The following is a 16,557-nucleotide window of genomic DNA, read 5'->3' on the forward strand; positions in this document are numbered from 1 at the left end:
GGCAAGCCCGTGCCCTGCCGCAAGCCGCAGCAGGCTGGGGGCTACTCCCCACCCAGGGTGCCCTGTGCACGGCTGGTCCTGGCCCACTGGAACAAGCCAATGGCGACCCCCAGAAATGCCAGTAGCCGGAGGATTAATATCGGAATAACGTGCATTAAACGCATTAAAACTTTGCTACAGGACCGTTGCTCGGCCTTCCTGCAGGGGAGCCTACTTCACATCTGATGGAAACGCCAGCTCGCCGTAACCTCTCCTTTTCCCCTGTATTTTCATCACCTACCTGTCTCATCTGATTGACTCCGAAAAGCTCATTAAGCCAATTAACCCGAGCCTAGGTTTGCTTTCAGCATCCCCTGCCCGCTAGCTCTCCCCACCCCGGGTCGCCCATTTCAGAGCTCTCACTTCCACGCTGCCGGCATCCCCTGGGCACGGCAGGGCCTATTTTTCTCCCTTATTTTCCACTGGCCCCGGCTAAAAATAACAGCACAAAAGCGGTGGGGAAGCCAGGTGCATCCCCTGGCCGCAGAAGCAAGCGGGACGCGCCCCCTTCTGCAGCGCCCTGCTGGAGGCGCGACCGGGCTGGATGCGACCCCGAGGAGCTGCACGACCAAAACGCGGTTTCGACGCCGCCGGGGTGTCCCTACAGCCCGGTTGCAGCAGCTGGTGACCCGGTGAGGGCCTCTCCACGCTTACCGGCTGCCCTTTGCCCCCCGCACCCGAGGGGCACAGGCGGAGCCTCCCGCGGCCGCGCACCGAAGTCGCGCCGCGCCGTCGCCTCGTCCTCCGAGGGAAGCCTTGGGAGGGCAAAGGCAGCCCACCTACGCAGGCTGGCTGGACGCAGGGCTAAATACAGCCTTGGCTTTAAGGCCCGTGTACATTCGGGAAAACACAAAGACGCTGCCACCAGCGAAAACACGGGAGTTCGGTTTGGGGAGGAGGATCCGCGCTGTTTCCACGGGGGCGCAGGGCTCGGCCACTCGCAACGCGCCCCACAAACCACAGCCCCACAAACTGCGGAGCTGGTGCCCTGCCGGTCACCCCGGCAAGCGGGGGGGCAGGCGGGGCTGGATCCCATCAAGCAGATCCGCTGGGATGTTTCATTGCCATTCGGGTCATCTGAGGCAGAGGGCCGGGATTTATGTTCCCCCTCTCCGCATAAAAGGGAATGGAAGTGACTGCTAATCTCAGGTGCTCGTAGAAAAACAGGTGGCGAAAAACGGCCCTGGCACATTAGGAATCTTTGGGTTCCCGGCTCCCCAGCGTTACGACACGCCGGCTGCTCTCCCCGCAGTTCCCCCCTCACCTGAAACAAGTTCTGGTCCCTAACTGAGAAAACCAGAGGGGCTGGCACAGGGGGCACGGGCATGCAAGTGTTTGGAACAGCTGAAGAAAAGGTGCCCGTGCCTTTGCTAACCCGCATCCTTGCTGGGAGGATGCCAGGGTGTTACTCCTCCACGCCCCGCATCCTTTTTTAAAGCCAATAAAAGCGATTTACTGAACGGGGAAACGGAGCTTACCGGAGAGCTGGCAAACCAGAAGCCCCTGAACGGGAGACCGGGGCCACTGCCACCGTGCGGGGCCGCTTCCCTGGGGGATGCTCGCCCGCAGCTCAGCCACCGACCCCATCGGCACCTGTGCAGGCACTCAGCCGTCCCGCTGCCACGGCCCCGGTTTTGGAAGAGGGGGAGGCCTGACCGGTCCTGCCCCCGCAGGGGGGCTGCAGCGGCGATGCAGCATCGGTGCTGCCGCCAGCACCCAGAGGAGAGGTGTCAATTCGCGAGCATAAAGGCTCCAAATCAGTGCCCTCCCTCACCGGGTCTGAGAGCTTCGGTTTAAGCAGCACAGCCAGAGCCCAACCCCACAACCCCAAAATACAAGGAGATACTTTGAGATATACGGCATCTCAGCATTCTCTCCGATTTTTTTTTTTTTTTTTAAAGTTTAACTGACCCTTCTGGTCACCAACTTTCTTTGTGGTTCACTGTAAGGATCGCTCTCCAAGAACAAAAAAGAAATCTCGGAGCTTTGATAGAGACTCTGGATGAAATTAAGAACTTCAAACCCCAGATTTTTGAAAAGAAAAACAGATGTCCTGTTTGTTGAGTATAAATAACTCCGTACGTGGAAATCTTTTTTTTTTTTTTTTTTTTTTTTACGCTGCATTAAATTTTATTTAATGCTGGGTGCATTTAAACTTTAAAAAAAAAAGGGAGGGGGGCAGCAAAATATGCGGGTGACAAACCTCTAAATCTTTTCCCCTCCCGAAAGAGAAAGGAAGGGGCAGACGGGAAACCCTTCATCTAGATGAAAGCGTTCAATGTGTTTCCTAGCAGACCTGGCCAGCCTGCTTCGGCCCGGGGGGGGGGGGAGGACGCAGCTTTTGGGAGCTTTTTGGGGTAAGGAGGAGCTCGAAGAGCGGAGGAGAGAGGCAGGTGCCCGCCGCCGGCCCCCGCGCATCTGTGCGCGCCCCGCGGAGCGCACTTACGTGAGGACATAGTTGACGCTGACGATGCAGTGGGGCCGCGACGAGCGGCTGTTGTGCACGATGGTGGCGTAGCTCTGCACCCACACCCAGCCGCCGTGCTTGGCCAGGAAGCGGTAGTATTTGGTGGTCACCTGCCCCTTCACCAGCACTGCGGAGACAAAGCGGGGAGAGCCTCAGAGGGGGGCCCGCAGGCGAGGAGAGGGGCTGGGAAAGGCTTAGCATCGTTAGGGGAGGCGGTGTGGGTGGGCAACCCCCGTGGGCAAGGGTGGTGCAGACCCCCGGGCACCCCCAACCCCGAAGCCGGTCCCTCCGGGTTAGGGGCTCCCTTTCTCCAGGGCTGTGCTGGGAGATCGGTGGAGTAGGGCAAAGGCAGCGGAGGGGTGAGCCCCCTCCCCAAAGTACGGCCGTGGAGATTTAATTCTCTAAATCTGGCTTTGGGTTTTATCTCTTCTCTTTACATTCCCGGTAAGGCAACTTACCGGAAATTAATATCCTTTTTATTCATCTATCCATGTATTAATGTCATCATGATATCAAAATAGAATAAAGAACAGCTCTCCGAATCGGGCTCACTACTGCAGTCAAAATTAGATACACAGATAAGATTTGTGAGACTTGATGGAAGTGGAATAAAAGTATTTGAATTTCGCTGGCATGGCTTCTTTGGAGCAAGAAAAAAGGTTGTTTTTTTGTTTGTTTTGTTTGTTTTTGTTTGTTTGTTTGTTTGTTTGTTTTTTCCTAACCGGAATTTGAAGTGAATTGAACGCCTGAGGTTTGTGCAGGGGAGTTCTTGTTCTACAACTGGGAGCTGAGGAGGGAAAAATCTCCTTCCCAGTTCACCGCTGGTTCCCTCTGTTTCTCTTCTGCCTCCAGCCCTGCGCTCAGTCTCTAGACACTTGTTTCATTAAAACTTGCTGCAGATTTTGCTTATTCTCCCCTGCAGCGAATCACGTTTCACGTTTCAACCTGGAGGTAAATCCTAACACAACCAAAGCCCTTTTGCAGAGGGAGAAGGCGGGGGGGTGAGGGGCAGGGTCTTAACGAGAGCATCTCCTTACGCAAGTGATGTGCACATCGCAGGTGGAAGGTGTCACAGCCGTGGACGTGGTGGTAAAGGGTCTTCTCTATCAAGTCCTGAGGCTCGTAGCCTGTTAGCTCGGCTACCCTGGAGGAGACACAAGCAGCAAACGTCAGTGGGAGAGAGGACAGGAAAGGCCCGGGGGAGAAGAAGAAAGGGTAGGGGAATAGCTGCGAAGTAGCCTCAGCTCTACCTGGAGTCTAAGAAGATGAGCTTCATGTCTAGGCTGGCCCGGAACATGAACATATTGCTGTGAAGCTTGATTTCCGTCACGGCGCTGGGCGGCAGCGAGTGGCCCACGGCAACCAAGCCAACGTTTTGGTAGCAGCCGTCGAAGGGGGACATGTCCAGGCTGTACTGGCGGATCTTCAGGTACCCGCTGCAGTGAATGACCTGCGGGGACACGCGGCCGCTGAGGCGGGGGAGGCTCGGAGCAAACCACCCCTGCCTGGGGGCTCCTGCCCTTCCCCTCTGGCTGCCCGGCGATTTTTCATCCGAAAGTTCAGCGCTGATCTAAGGCCCGTTCGAGTCAACGAGATTTTTTTTTTTTTTCTCCACTGACTTAAGTGGTTTTTGGACCACCTCCTAACTATGCTTTTATTATTCTTCTAAAGAGGAAAGACGCGGAAGTGCCAAGCCAGTTACAACTTTGTAATGAAGAGTGTATGCGTGTGAGAGAAAGGGCTTACATGTGTGCATATATCACATGCCTAAGATATGTCTATTACACAGAGCAGGCACGATCCAGAATGCATCTTTGGACGTAAATTCAGGTGTGTCTCCTAAAGGTATCCTTGCAAATTACTGCTGCGTACTTCCAACCTTACTCTTCTGTTACTAGAGTGTTTCTCCCTGGAGTAATCTTCGCAGATGTTCTACGGGATACCGTGGCCCAACATCTCCTGGCGTTTCGGGTACCCACGGCTCTCTGTCTCTGCGCAGATGGGGCAGAAGCAGTGAGAAGACAGGAGAGCAGGGGCTGTCCCCAGGCAGGAGCCCTGAGCAGAGCCGTGGGAAACACCTGAGCAAAGCCCGCGGCTTGGAGAGCTGCCCCTGGCGCTGACGAGCGGCACCCAATAAAGAAATAAATAAAGGCACGGGTTTTGCGCAGCGTCACCTCACAGCCTTCACGGACAGCTCGGGAACCTCGGTGGCTGTGCAAGGATCATTTAATAAATAAATAAATAAAAATCAACACGGGGAACTCGATCACTTGGTTTTGTGCTTGGAGCTCCTTAACCTGGCCCTCGGAGGGACATCCTGGGTGCGGGCCCCAGGGCAGAGCACCGGGCTGGGGCAGCCCCCGCGGGCAGGGGCCTCAGCCGGGGCAGAGCCGGGCCGTGGCTCCCGGGGCACCCACCTTGTAGCCCCCGCAGGTCAGGCCCGCGTTCCTCTTGGCCAGGACGCACTTCATCCGCAGGAAAAACGACCTCTCGATCTCGTATTCTGGGAGGGGGAAGGCAGAGGTGCGGTGAGCTGCGTGGGGAGTGAGGGATGCGCGGCCCCGTCCGCAGCCACAAGGGGCGAGGGGGGCTCGGGGATGCGTGGGGTGAGGGCACTTTACCCTGCACGAAGTGAGAGTGGTAGGGCTGGTGGGCCGTCAGCACGGCGGTCATCTCGTCGTGGTCTGCCGGGTGGATGTACTCGTAAATGCTGTTGCCGGTCAACTCTACCTGTGAGAGAGGAGGAGGAAGGGTTCGTGGCTGGTACCGCTCACTTCCCGCACGCTCCTCCCGTGGCAGCTCCCCCAGCCTACCTGCGATAAGCCCAGGTGCACCGAGGCGGTCTCCGAGATGTACATGATCTTGCCATCCGGAGCCACGACGAATATGAAACCGTCCAGCGTCTGCAGGAGAGGGTCAGGAGGGAGAGGAACAGAGTTGGGTGCGGATCAACAGGTAGAGAGATCCGCCGATGGATGGAGGGATGGATGGAGGGATGAAGACAGAGAGACAGACACATGAAGTATCCGTCCTCCGGGTTTATTCTAGAAAACTCGCATTCCTGTTCAAGCTGTGATTATTCGAAAGAGTTGGAAAGAGACGGGCAAGCTCCAGACAGGAATCCCTCCAAAGTCCTGGGGTACAGCCCACCTGTCATCTAAGCGGGGCTCCCACCTACCCGGTGGTGAATATGTCCACCCGACATATTCTGAACGCTGACACCCCATTTCAAACGCCACGGGGGATTTTATCCCTTGACTATTTCTTAAAGAGACTTTAAACGAGCAAGGAGCATCTAAAACCCTCGCCGGCGCTATTAAGGTCCGTACGGGACAAGAGGATTTGTCAGGCACATTTCGGCAGACGTAAACGAGGCTTCTGGGTGAGCCGGGAGCAGAACAGACCCGTTCTATTAAGGACGCGTCAAAGACCACTCAATCCCACCAAAAATGCGCGGTTACGCTAACTGCTAACACTCCTGCATCCCTCAGACAGCAGCGAGTTTCCAAAAGTGTCCTACCTGAGCTGCGCTGGTGCTCATTTCTGTGCAGAGCCTCCTGCCCAGCCCAGCCTCCTCCAACCTGCCCCTGCCCCCGCATCACCCTCAAGCTCCGCACATTGCCGGGATTTGTCACCTTGCTGCTAATTTGGGGAAAAAAATGTGCGCTGTTAAGCCCCCGCTGAGGACCCTGTGCAGGGCAGACCCGGGCCAAATGATCCAGGGGGACCAAACCACGTCCCCGAAACACCCACGTTCACCCATTCAGCCTCGGCTGTTCGTATTTTCAGAGGCACTTTTTTTTTTTTTTTTAATGAAACACGTGAACAGTTAAAAATTAGTCAAGATGGCAATTAAAAGCTCAGAAGAGGGAATGATTTCTTTAATCATTAATACCACATGGCTGCTGTTTCCAGACCAGTACCTGCAAAAGATGGGATCCCAGCTCCCGTCCAACATTATCCAGCGGGCTGGTTCGACTGGAATGGCCCCAGGCTTCCCCGAGTCCTGTTTATTTGAGACACAAAAAAGTAACGTGAGGAGATTCAAAACTGTTGGCCTGCTGGAGAGGAATTTTTCTTTATTTTTTACTTGATTTCGCTTTAAAACATACGTGCATACAATCTTAAAAAAAAAAAAAAAAAATAGGCATGATTGCCTTGCACAAAAAAAGCCACTTTTGTGGATTTTTGTGGACGTTGCTCAAGACGTAGTTCCCACGAGAGAAAAACACCTATTTTGAGTTAACGGTGAGGTTCGTTCATAAGACCCAAGGGAAACAGCGTGCCAGAAAAAACGGCTCATTCGGGGCAGCCTTTGGCTGCTGGCAGCCGGCTCCCTGAGCCGCAGGGTGAACGCTTCTCTTCTCCCATCGCCGAAGGGGTCCTGGGCAGCCCCGAGAGCCATTTAAAACGCAAGCAGGGTGTGTGCTGGGGAAAGCCTTTGATGCCGAGAGAAGGATGCAGTTAACGGGGCGCGACAGAGTGGGGGATGAGCGGCTTGGTAGAGCCGGCCGGGCCGGGCTGGGACCCTGGGTGCCGTCCGTGGGGGCTGCGGGCGCTCATTTTGGGAACTGCGCCTTCCCCCAGCTCTGCCCGAGCCCCTTGGTCAAGAGCTTTCCCTTAGAGCTAGCCCCACTCACCCCACCCTAACTAAAGCGCCTTCCACTAAATGCAGCGGGGCTCCACGGCTGTGTCCAGAGGCACCTGCGAGGCGGCCTAGGTGAGGGGGGCGTCCGGCGAAGGGGACCTCTCCCCCAGCAAGCCCCAAGCCCCCCGTCCCGTCCCCTTTCCGTTGTCGGAACGAGCGCTCTGTCCCGCAGCAGCCCGGCACTGCCTCTCCCCGGCCCTGCCCGCTACTCCAGACGCCGGGAGTTTTCCCGAAGTGAGGGGGGGTAAAACCCCAATGGAAATTACTCCTGCGGAGTAAAACTACGCAGGGGCAATGCCTTTTAACGGCGTTGTCACTGAAATATTGATAAACGGGGCGGCTAAAGCTTTCCACGCTTGCGCCCTGAAGCAAGGACGAAGAAGCGCTGACCCTGCCGGAGGACCCGGGGGTCCCCTCCCGCAGGGCCAGCCCCCCCTTTCCCCGGCTGTGTCCCCGCAAACGGGCGAGGCGGCGCCAGCAGGCAGCCCTCTGTATCGAGCGGCCTCACCTCGGCGCTGGCTCTTTGCAGCGCTACCGATTTGCCTCCGAGCCGGGGCATCAGCCCTCGGCCGCCCTGCCCGAGCCGCGCGCCCCTCTCCTGCTCGCCTTTCCCCTCTTCTCTCCCCTTCCTCGGCCACCTCCTGCCGGAGGGACAGCCCTCCTCTCCTTGCCTTCCCAGCCCCCAGAAAGCCGGGAGCATCCCTCTGGCCTGGCCCCCGTCCGCGCGTACCCAGAGCCAAGTGCCAGCGGGGAACGGGATCCTTTCCATTAACTCCTCCGCGGCAATTAACGGGGACGCGGCGGCTTCGTCCCGAGCCTCCCAGGTTCCCTCCCAAGTCCCCTGGCCGCGCCTTCCTCCCCAGCGGCTCTGCCGGCCGAGGATGCAGCGGGAACCCCGGGGCCACCTCTTCCCACCCGCCTCGAAATCAGCGAGGAGCTGGCAAATGCTCCAGGGAAAGAGAAAAAAAAAAAAAAAGAATAAAATAACGCGAGTGATTTTTTTCCCCCAAGTGCTGCGGGGTTTCCCTGATGGGCAGCCGGATCGCCCCTTGCGAGATTCCCCCCACCCAGAGGGAAATCTGGATGCGAGGTTTCCCTATCCGGGGCTAAATCCTCGCGTCTGATTTCAGTTGCTTATTAATCTAGGTTTACGGCTCTAATTCTTCTTCTTCTAAAAGGGAAAATAACCCGACCTTTGCGGGTTAATGAACAGCTCATCGACATTACAGGTTAACTTCTTTCGGGAACGCGGTTCTTCACGGAGCACTGAGCTCTTCTTTATACTTCGGGTGGAAAGCTCACGCTGTTCGGCCGCGGCTGTTAATGTTTTATAATTAAACGTTTTCGCTCGTCTACCTGAACCGGCTTTTGGAAATCCTAACACATGAGACGCTTCTTTGTATTTCCCAAATGTTTCAGCACTTTCAAGCCGGAGACTGTTGCTCTTCACTGCCAAGCCCAGCTCTCCCAAACCTACGGGCTCTCCCGATGCCCTTTAAATACTGTTTTTAAAGATTACGCTAGAAAACCTCTCCATTGATATTCCTCTTTTATTATTTTTTCCCCGTATTCGCTTTAACATCCAATTTCCTTTTACCGAGGGGGCAAACTGTGATATCTCGCACTTGACCTACCGCAGAAAATTCCGCAAATCCTTTGAATGTCTATTTAAAACAAAACAAGGAAATCAGCTCTCCCTTTTGCTTCAGGATTACGCTGGAAACAAGATCTAAAGATTCTCTTGTAATTTGGAGAGCCAACAGAATAATAGGTTTGGAATAGGAACAAGCAGCTTTGTAAGGGAAAGGATAACTAAATCGTTTTTAGGCAAAGGATTTTCCCAGCTAAAGTGGCCGAAGACAAAGCAAAACATAATCTATTTTGGAAGATTTCCAAGATATGCCACATTAACCTTAGCAGATAAAAATTGCTTTCCCCTCCGTCCCCTCCCCCACCAGGGTCTGGTTTATCATATTTACATAAGTAGCCTTAGAAGGGATGTATCTATTATGGATCTAAGGAGCTAGCGAGCTCACATTTCATTTGGAAACAGAGGCGAAGTTTTACTGTTGCTTAATGCCTGATGCATTGTGGAACCATTTCCATTTAAATACCCCCGACCCACGGATTACCTCAATGGACTGGCTGCATGGGCTTTGTAATTTCCTGAAAATGAGATTTCGATTTATAAAACAAGAAACCAATTAGTAACCAAATGAGGCGAAGTAGATCCACTAAAATTGACCTAATCCCACAGGCACCATTTAGGCCAGTTCTTGGCGAATGACTGATGAGCGACCGTCTAGCGTAAAGCTCAAGGCATCATCCAGCTGTGTTATTGCAAGCAGCAAAAATAAATGGATCGAGCTTTCCTTTCGGAACGAGCTTTATACTCTTGACAAAATATAGATTAGAGGCTCCTACCTAACAGCCTCCTCCACTCGAGGATTTTTTTATTTATTTTATTTTTTTCCCCCTAAGAAGATAAACAATTTGGGACACGAGGTGTTCACCGTCAGAAGGAAAAAGAAAAAGAAATAAAATGGAAAAAAAATAAATAAATAAATTAAAAAAAAAAAAAAGGAGGGGGGGGGGGCTAAAAGCAAAGCAACACAAAACCCCCGAGGTGTTTCAGCCAGGCTGGAGCTCAGCTCGCTGACACCACTCTCCTCCCGGCCGCGCACCCCCTGCCCAGCGCCACCCACGGCGGCTCCCACGGCCGCGGTCGCGGCTCCGCGCTGCGGAGGCAGCGTCCTCCCCTCGCCGCTGGGCTGCTCCGAGCCTCAGAGGCGGCAGCCAATGAAGGCTCTGGGTGGTATCGTCCCTACCCAGCGGCGGGACTGTCGCAAGACGCCCCTCTGTCCCGAGCGAGCGGGGAGAGGCTCCTCCGCCGCTGCTGATTTGGCCAAGGCACAGGCGGAGGAAAAGTTGAGGCTGCGGGAGGCCCGGGAGGCTCGGGAGGCTCCGTGGCCCGGGGTTACCGGTCCCTCTCCCAGCATCTGCAGCGCAGGACCAGCCTCGACCCCTTCCTTTGTCTGCCGATAGCGAAGGGGGGGGGGGGGAGAGAAAGAGGAGGGTCATGCCGGGGCGGGGGGCAGCCAGAAGAGAGCAGCAGCCCCCGGCAGCGGGAAGGATCCGGGGGATCCTTCGCCCCGGAGCCCCTTTCCGCGGCTCCCCGCCGGGGCCGAGGCTCGGGGGACACCGGGGGGCTCCGCAGAGCGGTCCCGGAGCGGGGCCGACGGCGCGGCCCGGCCGCAGGGCGCTGGGCTCCCCCCGACCCCAAAGGGAGGCAGCGGGGATGGAGGCCAGGAGCCCCCGGCCCCCAGCGCAAAAAGGCAGCGGGGTGCGGTGCGGGGGAATTAGGCTGATTGGATTAAGCGTTTAATTAAGCAGCCCGCTACCAGCGCGGCGCGGTGCCATCGCCTATCGCCTAGCCCGGCACCCGGCGGGGCTGATTTCTCAGCTAATTTAGCAGGCGGTGGTTAATGATAACTCGAAATCTCGGCCAAATGAGGCTTCCGTGAAGGAGCGGGTCGCCGTCGGAGGGTTCAGATGCCGCGGAATAAGCGACGTTTAAAAAAAAGATAGAAAAAACGCTGCTCGTTTCCAACTGCCTGCGGATGCCATTAGCAAGGTTCTGCGAAGATTTATTATCTCGGTAAATCATGTGTGTTCATTTGAAGCGGAGATAAGTTAGCATCCCGCTTTCTTTATAAAAATAATAATAAGAGGGAGGAAAAGCCCTGTTGACTAAACAAACAACACGATTAAGAAAACGGCATTGGAAAATAATGCCGGGGCGGATTCGCTGCTCCAGCAAGAAAGAGCAGCGCTTTGGCACACGCAAGGTAATGGAACCGCGCTCTGAAATGCAAACAAACGGGGCCGTGCCCAAGCTGGGAAAAAAAAAAAAAAAGTAAAAAAAAAAAAAAAAAAAAAAGGAAATTTTCTAGCGCCAAATATTTGCTCGGCTCTACGGAAGATAAAAGTTTGTGTATTCTCTATTCCGAAAAAAAATAAAAACAAAAAATGGGGGAAAAAGGGTTTCCACTTGCAAACTCCCACTATTTATACACAAGCTGAGAAAATCCTTCGATTCTACAACGGCCGCATGTTTCTAAGAAGGGATAGGATGTTTCTAAAGAAAATATGGTTTTATCCACTCATAAATCTGCTCTTTTTTTTTTTTTTCCCAACTATCATGGTAGGAGTTTAGTTCTGCACTTCACTTTTTAAGTTCACATCAAAACTGGAATTAAACGCGGGAAGGCAGCAGGGAGTGTAAACTGCAGCTTAAATGAGAAAAACTTCTGTAAGAAAATAAACACTGAAACCTAATGCTCAATCATTTCCCTTAGCAGTAGGAAAAACAGCATTAAATCACCTATCCACGTGGGAAACGGATTATTTTTTTTCTTGCTCGTCTCTTCCCCCTTTAAAATAAAACAAGATTGAGGGTTTCGATATTGAAATGTTAACCATCACGAGTCGGCGAAAGTTTATGTAAACGCAGCCCCTGCTTTTGTCTGGAAAATCAAAACGCCGCTCTGCGCGGAAACTATCTGTGTCCGATAGGACAGAAATGGCAAAAGGTCCTTTTCCCTGTCTGTTCGTGTGAGGGGAATGGGACCATGGAAATATTCCTGAATTTAAAAATCTATGCATGTGTATTGCGCCACTTTTTTTTTCCTGTTTTTACTTTTGGATCTAGTAAAGAATTAGGCTACTAGTCAGAGCGACCGCATCTTATCTGAGAAAAAATTATTATCCCCCGGATCATTTTCCATCAGTTTTTGAGGCTACGTTAGTTCGTTAGATACTTTAGCTGTTTAATGTTAAATTTAGTTTTTGTTTGTTTGTTTTTTATGACCGTTAACTCACGACTGAATTTATTAGAAAGTACTCTTCAAAACAAAACAAAACAAAACTCTTCCTTCCCTATGGTTCTCAGCGATCCAGCAGACCTCCAGCCTTCCCAAAGCTAACTGATAATCCTGAACCACTCCGTGTCTCGCCGGCTCCCTCCTCTTTTAACGAGTTTTAGCACCAAAACGACGGCAGCTACCTGAGCCCCTGCGCGCTTTTCTCCTTCACCTGGCGGCTCGGCGAGGGGGAGCGCAGCCCCTGGCCCCGCGCACCTCCTAACTCCGCATCCCCGCACCAAAGCTGCTCAGGGCCCCGGGGTCGTGCCCTGCTTCCCGGCAGCGGGGCGGAAAGCTGGCGGTGGCCGTGGCATCACAAATCTCCTCTTTCCAAGATGCTCCCGGCATCTGCCGGGGGAGCCTTCGCAGCGCTCCTTTCCCCGGTGCCCAGCCCCGCCTGTGCGCCCCGGTGAGAGGCATCTGTCCTGCTGGACTTGGGGTACACCCGGCCTCCCTGGGAGGGTGGCTGGAAGGGGAGGCACACCGCGCTCCTCAGCCTCCTGCTGCCGGCCTCCAGGCCTTCGGCCGGCCCCCGGGGTCTGTCCCAGCGCCTGCAGCGTTTTTCTCCCCAGGGAAAACCGAGCCAGAGACCCCACTCCTGCTTCGTCCTCCCCGCTTCCAGCCCCGGCCTCCCTCTTCCTGCAAGGTTTCTGCTGCGGGTGGGTGGTTTTCCTGGCTGCCTCCACCTCTCCTCCTTTCCTGAGAAAGGTGCTGGGGAACCACCCCACCCCTCCCGGCCCCTGTCCCACCACGGACGGACACACGGACGGACAGGGGCCGGCCGCGCACCCCGCTCCGCACCTCCGCGGAGCCCCGGCGGGACGAGCCCCTGGGTGCCCGCCTGCCGCCGTCGTTTTTAACGCGCAGCTTCCCTTTAATCAGGCTCCGGAGGCTTCGCTGCCTCCAAAACCCGGCCGAGCCTCCTCCTCCTCCGTCTCTTGGCTCAAATTAGCATCTGCTGCGGCCGGCAGCGGCCCCGGCCCCGGCGCACTTCGCCACACGGTTCCCCAGGGCATTGAAGCATCCTGCGCTGCCACCGAGGGACGGGGCTCGGCTATTCTCCTCTTGCCGTGATTACTCCCAGCCTACAAGCAACACCATATGCTTCTTCTGATCAAACAGCCCGCTACATAGGCGCCAGTAATTGACGAGACCTGCTCGAAATCACGCAGAAAGGTAGCCCACTGAGACTGCAGGAGCTGACAAATCAGTGCTAATAATCCTTTTAGGAACAGCGTGGGCAGCCGAGTATGCAATGGCTTTATTTTTATAAAGTATGCGTTGACAGTATAAAGGACAACTCGGGCTGCTTTTAGGCAGAGGGCTGCCCCGCGTAATGATCTTCAGGGAGGCAGATCACATAGAATAGCAACGTGTTTTGATGAAGGTTTTAATTTTTTTTATTTTAAGCTTTCGGGTATTACGGCTTTCATTTACCCCCTTCTCTGGGTCTAAGTTACTCGGAGATGCGGAACACTGCTTAAAGAAATTACTGCGAGATGCACTCTGTTGGAAACGACTGCTACGGACTCCGGCTCTGAGGGTTCACACGTAGCGGTGGGGGTACCTCCCCCCCCAAAGCCCCGATTGAATATTAACCTCTAAAAAGTACAACGAAGACCACTAGTTCACCGACTTCGTCGGGATAAAACCCCAGCCAAACAAACAAATCAAACCCAAGGCAGGTCGTGTACCCACTCTGGATTTGCACAACACAAACCGACAGACAGACCGACTGACACACAGACCCGACGGAAAAGGCAGAGCCCGTATTTCCGCGTTTCTCATGTACCCACGCTTTTCAACGACAGATGTGGAGAATTTTGTTACCAGAAGGGAAAGAAAACAAAACCAACCGAACCAAACCTCTCACTGCTTTGTCTCTCCAGCAGACGATACCCCAACCCAAATAAAAGGTTTGCCAAACATTTCCCCACTCTTTTTCCTACACTTCACACAAACTGCAGACAGAGAACAGGGGCAGAATCCTGCTAGCTTTCCTGCGCCGTTTGCTGTCCCCAGCAGCCTCCCGGACGCCCCGAGGGGGCGGCTTTGTCCCCCCCACCCTGTCCCACAGGCTGGGGCTCTTGGGGCTCGGTTCGCTGCTGCTGTCCCAGCGCCCAGGCCCGGGCTCGGCCCCTCTGTTTGCACTGTGAGGGATTACGGCCGAAAACTTCTGCTACGAGTTTCCGAGGTCCTCAGACTGGCCACGATGCGACCCGGTGTGCTTGGCTTATTTATTTGGGTTGTGTGCGAGCACGGCCGTGTGCATGTGCCGTACCTGTAAGGCGTACCTTGCTCGGGACTTGAGCTAAGGCTTTAGGACTTTGCATAGACTTATGTAAATATTTACCCATATATTAACTCCCCCCACGGTATAGCTATAAATAGGGGTGAATCGTCCCCTTTTCCCATGCACTGCTGCGTGGGGGATGCCCATCCACAGGCGGGGAAAAGAAACTCCTGTTTGCTTTAGTAGCACACGCAGCAGAGCTCGGTGCCTCGAGGTGTTGACAAAAGCCCCGTTAAGTCCCCGACCAAACCTGTCACATGAACTGAAGCGAAAGTACTCACGACAGAGAAAAGTGGCAGCGGAGAGCACCCTGCCTCCGAGCACACGACCCGATGCAGTTTACTTAAAAGCAAGCGACACCTGGATCGGAGTGGAAATAGAGGCGAATTAGGCATTCCCACCTACCTTCTGGAAAAACCACCCTCATTTTTAAATAGCTGGTGGTGAGCCTGATTATGGATGCTTTGTCCAGCTGAGAGGTGATAGCTGAGGGCAAGGGCAGTAATTTAGCCAGTTCATAAAATTCACTGTTTTCTTTCTCCCGCCTAGTCCGGGCAGCATTTTTGGACTTCTCTTTCATCGTGTTTTTTTCCCCCTTCCTTCCTACAATTTAAGCTCCAGAGATTCATCCAAAGGTGGAGGGGAAACTTTCAGCTGCAATTCATCTCTCCGAAGCATCAGGCAGGGATCGCGAGCGCGGCCATCGCTCTGAGAAATCGTTCGCGTAAAAATGAAAACAAGTATCGAAGACCAGAGAGGTGTTCTTAAAAAAAAAGAACAATTATTCTCTGAAAAGCAGAGTCAATCGGAAGGGAAAGGCATTTATCCAATGCAGCTCAGAGACTCCAAGCAACTGCAGGAGGGAAAAAAAAAAAAAAAAAAAAAAAAAGCTAAAAGCTTGCGGCACCACGCAGCAACCAAATGAGGTATTTCTGGCCTTTTCTCCTACTCGTCGCGGACAGCATAGCTCCTCGGAAGAGGGTCATAATAATCCCGTTTCTCCCCGTGATCCGCCGCCGGTCCGAGGCCGAGATGCGCGGCCGGGGGCTGCCTCCGCGGGCGCTGGGCACCGTCCTGGGAGCCTCTGCGGAGCCCACGGCGGTGCTGGGGTGAGCGCGCCCTTACCCGGCGCCGCAGCCTCCGGAAAGCACAACCGACAGCCAGCCGCCGGCGGGTGTAGCACCTTCTCCCACCAGAGGGGAGAGAAAGAAAGAAAGAAAAGGAGAAAAAAAAAAAAAAAAAGTCTGTTTTCACGTCTAGCGCGCCTGCCGAGGACCCTTCCCCGCACTCTCCTCCCACACCCAGCCCAGGTGGGCACCTGGCGGCCGCAGCGGGGACACCCGGGGGCAGCGGCTGCGGGCGGGGCTGGCCGGGCACCACGGGCTCCCGCTGCCAATCTGACGGTATTTCTTCCCCCTTTATGCCTTTTATTATTACTATTATTAATATTATTCGAAATCCTCACGCTCCGGCCGGGCTCTGCCCGCTGCCCAAAAGCAGACTGGCTCCGCCCGGCCCCGAGCAATCCTTCCCATTATTACTGTTATCATCATCATCATTATTATTATTATTTTGGGGTGGTTGTTATCATTATTTGTCTCTGTCCTTTCCCTCCGTCCGTGCGTGGCGGGGAGCGCCCCAAAGCCTGGTCCCGCAACATCCCTGCGGCTCCTGGCCGGGGGGGCTGCAGCGTGGCTGGGTCGTGCTCCTCTGTCACCTACCTTGAGTCCCCGAGCTCGGCGGCCCGCGGAGAGCTCTCCCAGGGCGAGGAGCCCAACTCTTTAATTGGCTCATTAAGAGCGGGGGGGGGGGAGAGCGGCTGGGGGGGGGAGAGGGGGGAAGTTTGCGCCTCTCGGGGCTGCTCACACCGGCGGGCGGACGGGCATGGCCGCCGCCCCGTCCCCTTTATCAGCGCTCGGGCTGTCCCTCTCGCGGGCTGGGTGGGGGTGGTGTTAATGAAGGAGCCCTAATTTGCGGCCGAGGAACGCCTGACAACTTCTTTACGCCCCAAAGCCTCGCCGCGCAACTTCGGCTCTCCCCCGGCCGCGGGCCGAGCCCGCCCCTTAATGCCACTCACGGGCCCGCCTCGCCGCCCATTGGCCGCCGCCGCCCCGCGCCCGGCTGCCCATTGGTGGGGGGAGCGGTGACGTCACCGCGCCGCGGCCGCACCCCCCCCCCGATCACCCGT

The 16,557-nt window shown here is 54.9% G+C and overlaps 1 protein-coding gene across 3 annotated transcripts in view; it reads right to left on the minus strand.

Annotated features, from left to right (window-relative positions):
* The window catches only part of SIM1 (SIM bHLH transcription factor 1), a 48,492-nt gene extending 32,318 nt beyond the window's left edge, over positions 1–16,174 (minus strand). The window contains exons 1-9 of one of the 3 annotated variants that reach the window (XM_082757227.1): positions 16,091–16,174; positions 14,775–15,222; positions 6,430–6,512; positions 5,320–5,409; positions 5,128–5,236; positions 4,924–5,009; positions 3,757–3,956; positions 3,544–3,650; positions 2,486–2,633 (exon numbers count right to left, since the gene is read on the minus strand). In XM_082757227.1, the coding sequence (XP_082613353.1) occupies positions 2,486–2,633; positions 3,544–3,650; positions 3,757–3,956; positions 4,924–5,009; positions 5,128–5,236; positions 5,320–5,409; positions 6,430–6,512; positions 14,775–14,949 (998 nt within the window). In that variant the 5' untranslated portion in view covers positions 14,950–15,222; positions 16,091–16,174. Of the gene's footprint in view, positions 1–2,485; positions 2,634–3,543; positions 3,651–3,756; positions 3,957–4,923; positions 5,010–5,127; positions 5,237–5,319; positions 5,410–6,429; positions 6,513–14,774; positions 15,593–16,090 lie in introns of those variants that run through there. The other 2 variants (XM_082757226.1, XM_082757225.1) reach the window with 2 other exon arrangements.
* Positions 16,175–16,557: the final 383 nt, after the last annotated feature.

The sequence above is a fragment of the Aythya marila genome, assembly GCF_965140915.1.
Source record: "Aythya marila genome assembly, chromosome: 3".
Taxonomy (NCBI): Eukaryota; Metazoa; Chordata; class Aves; order Anseriformes; family Anatidae; genus Aythya; species Aythya marila.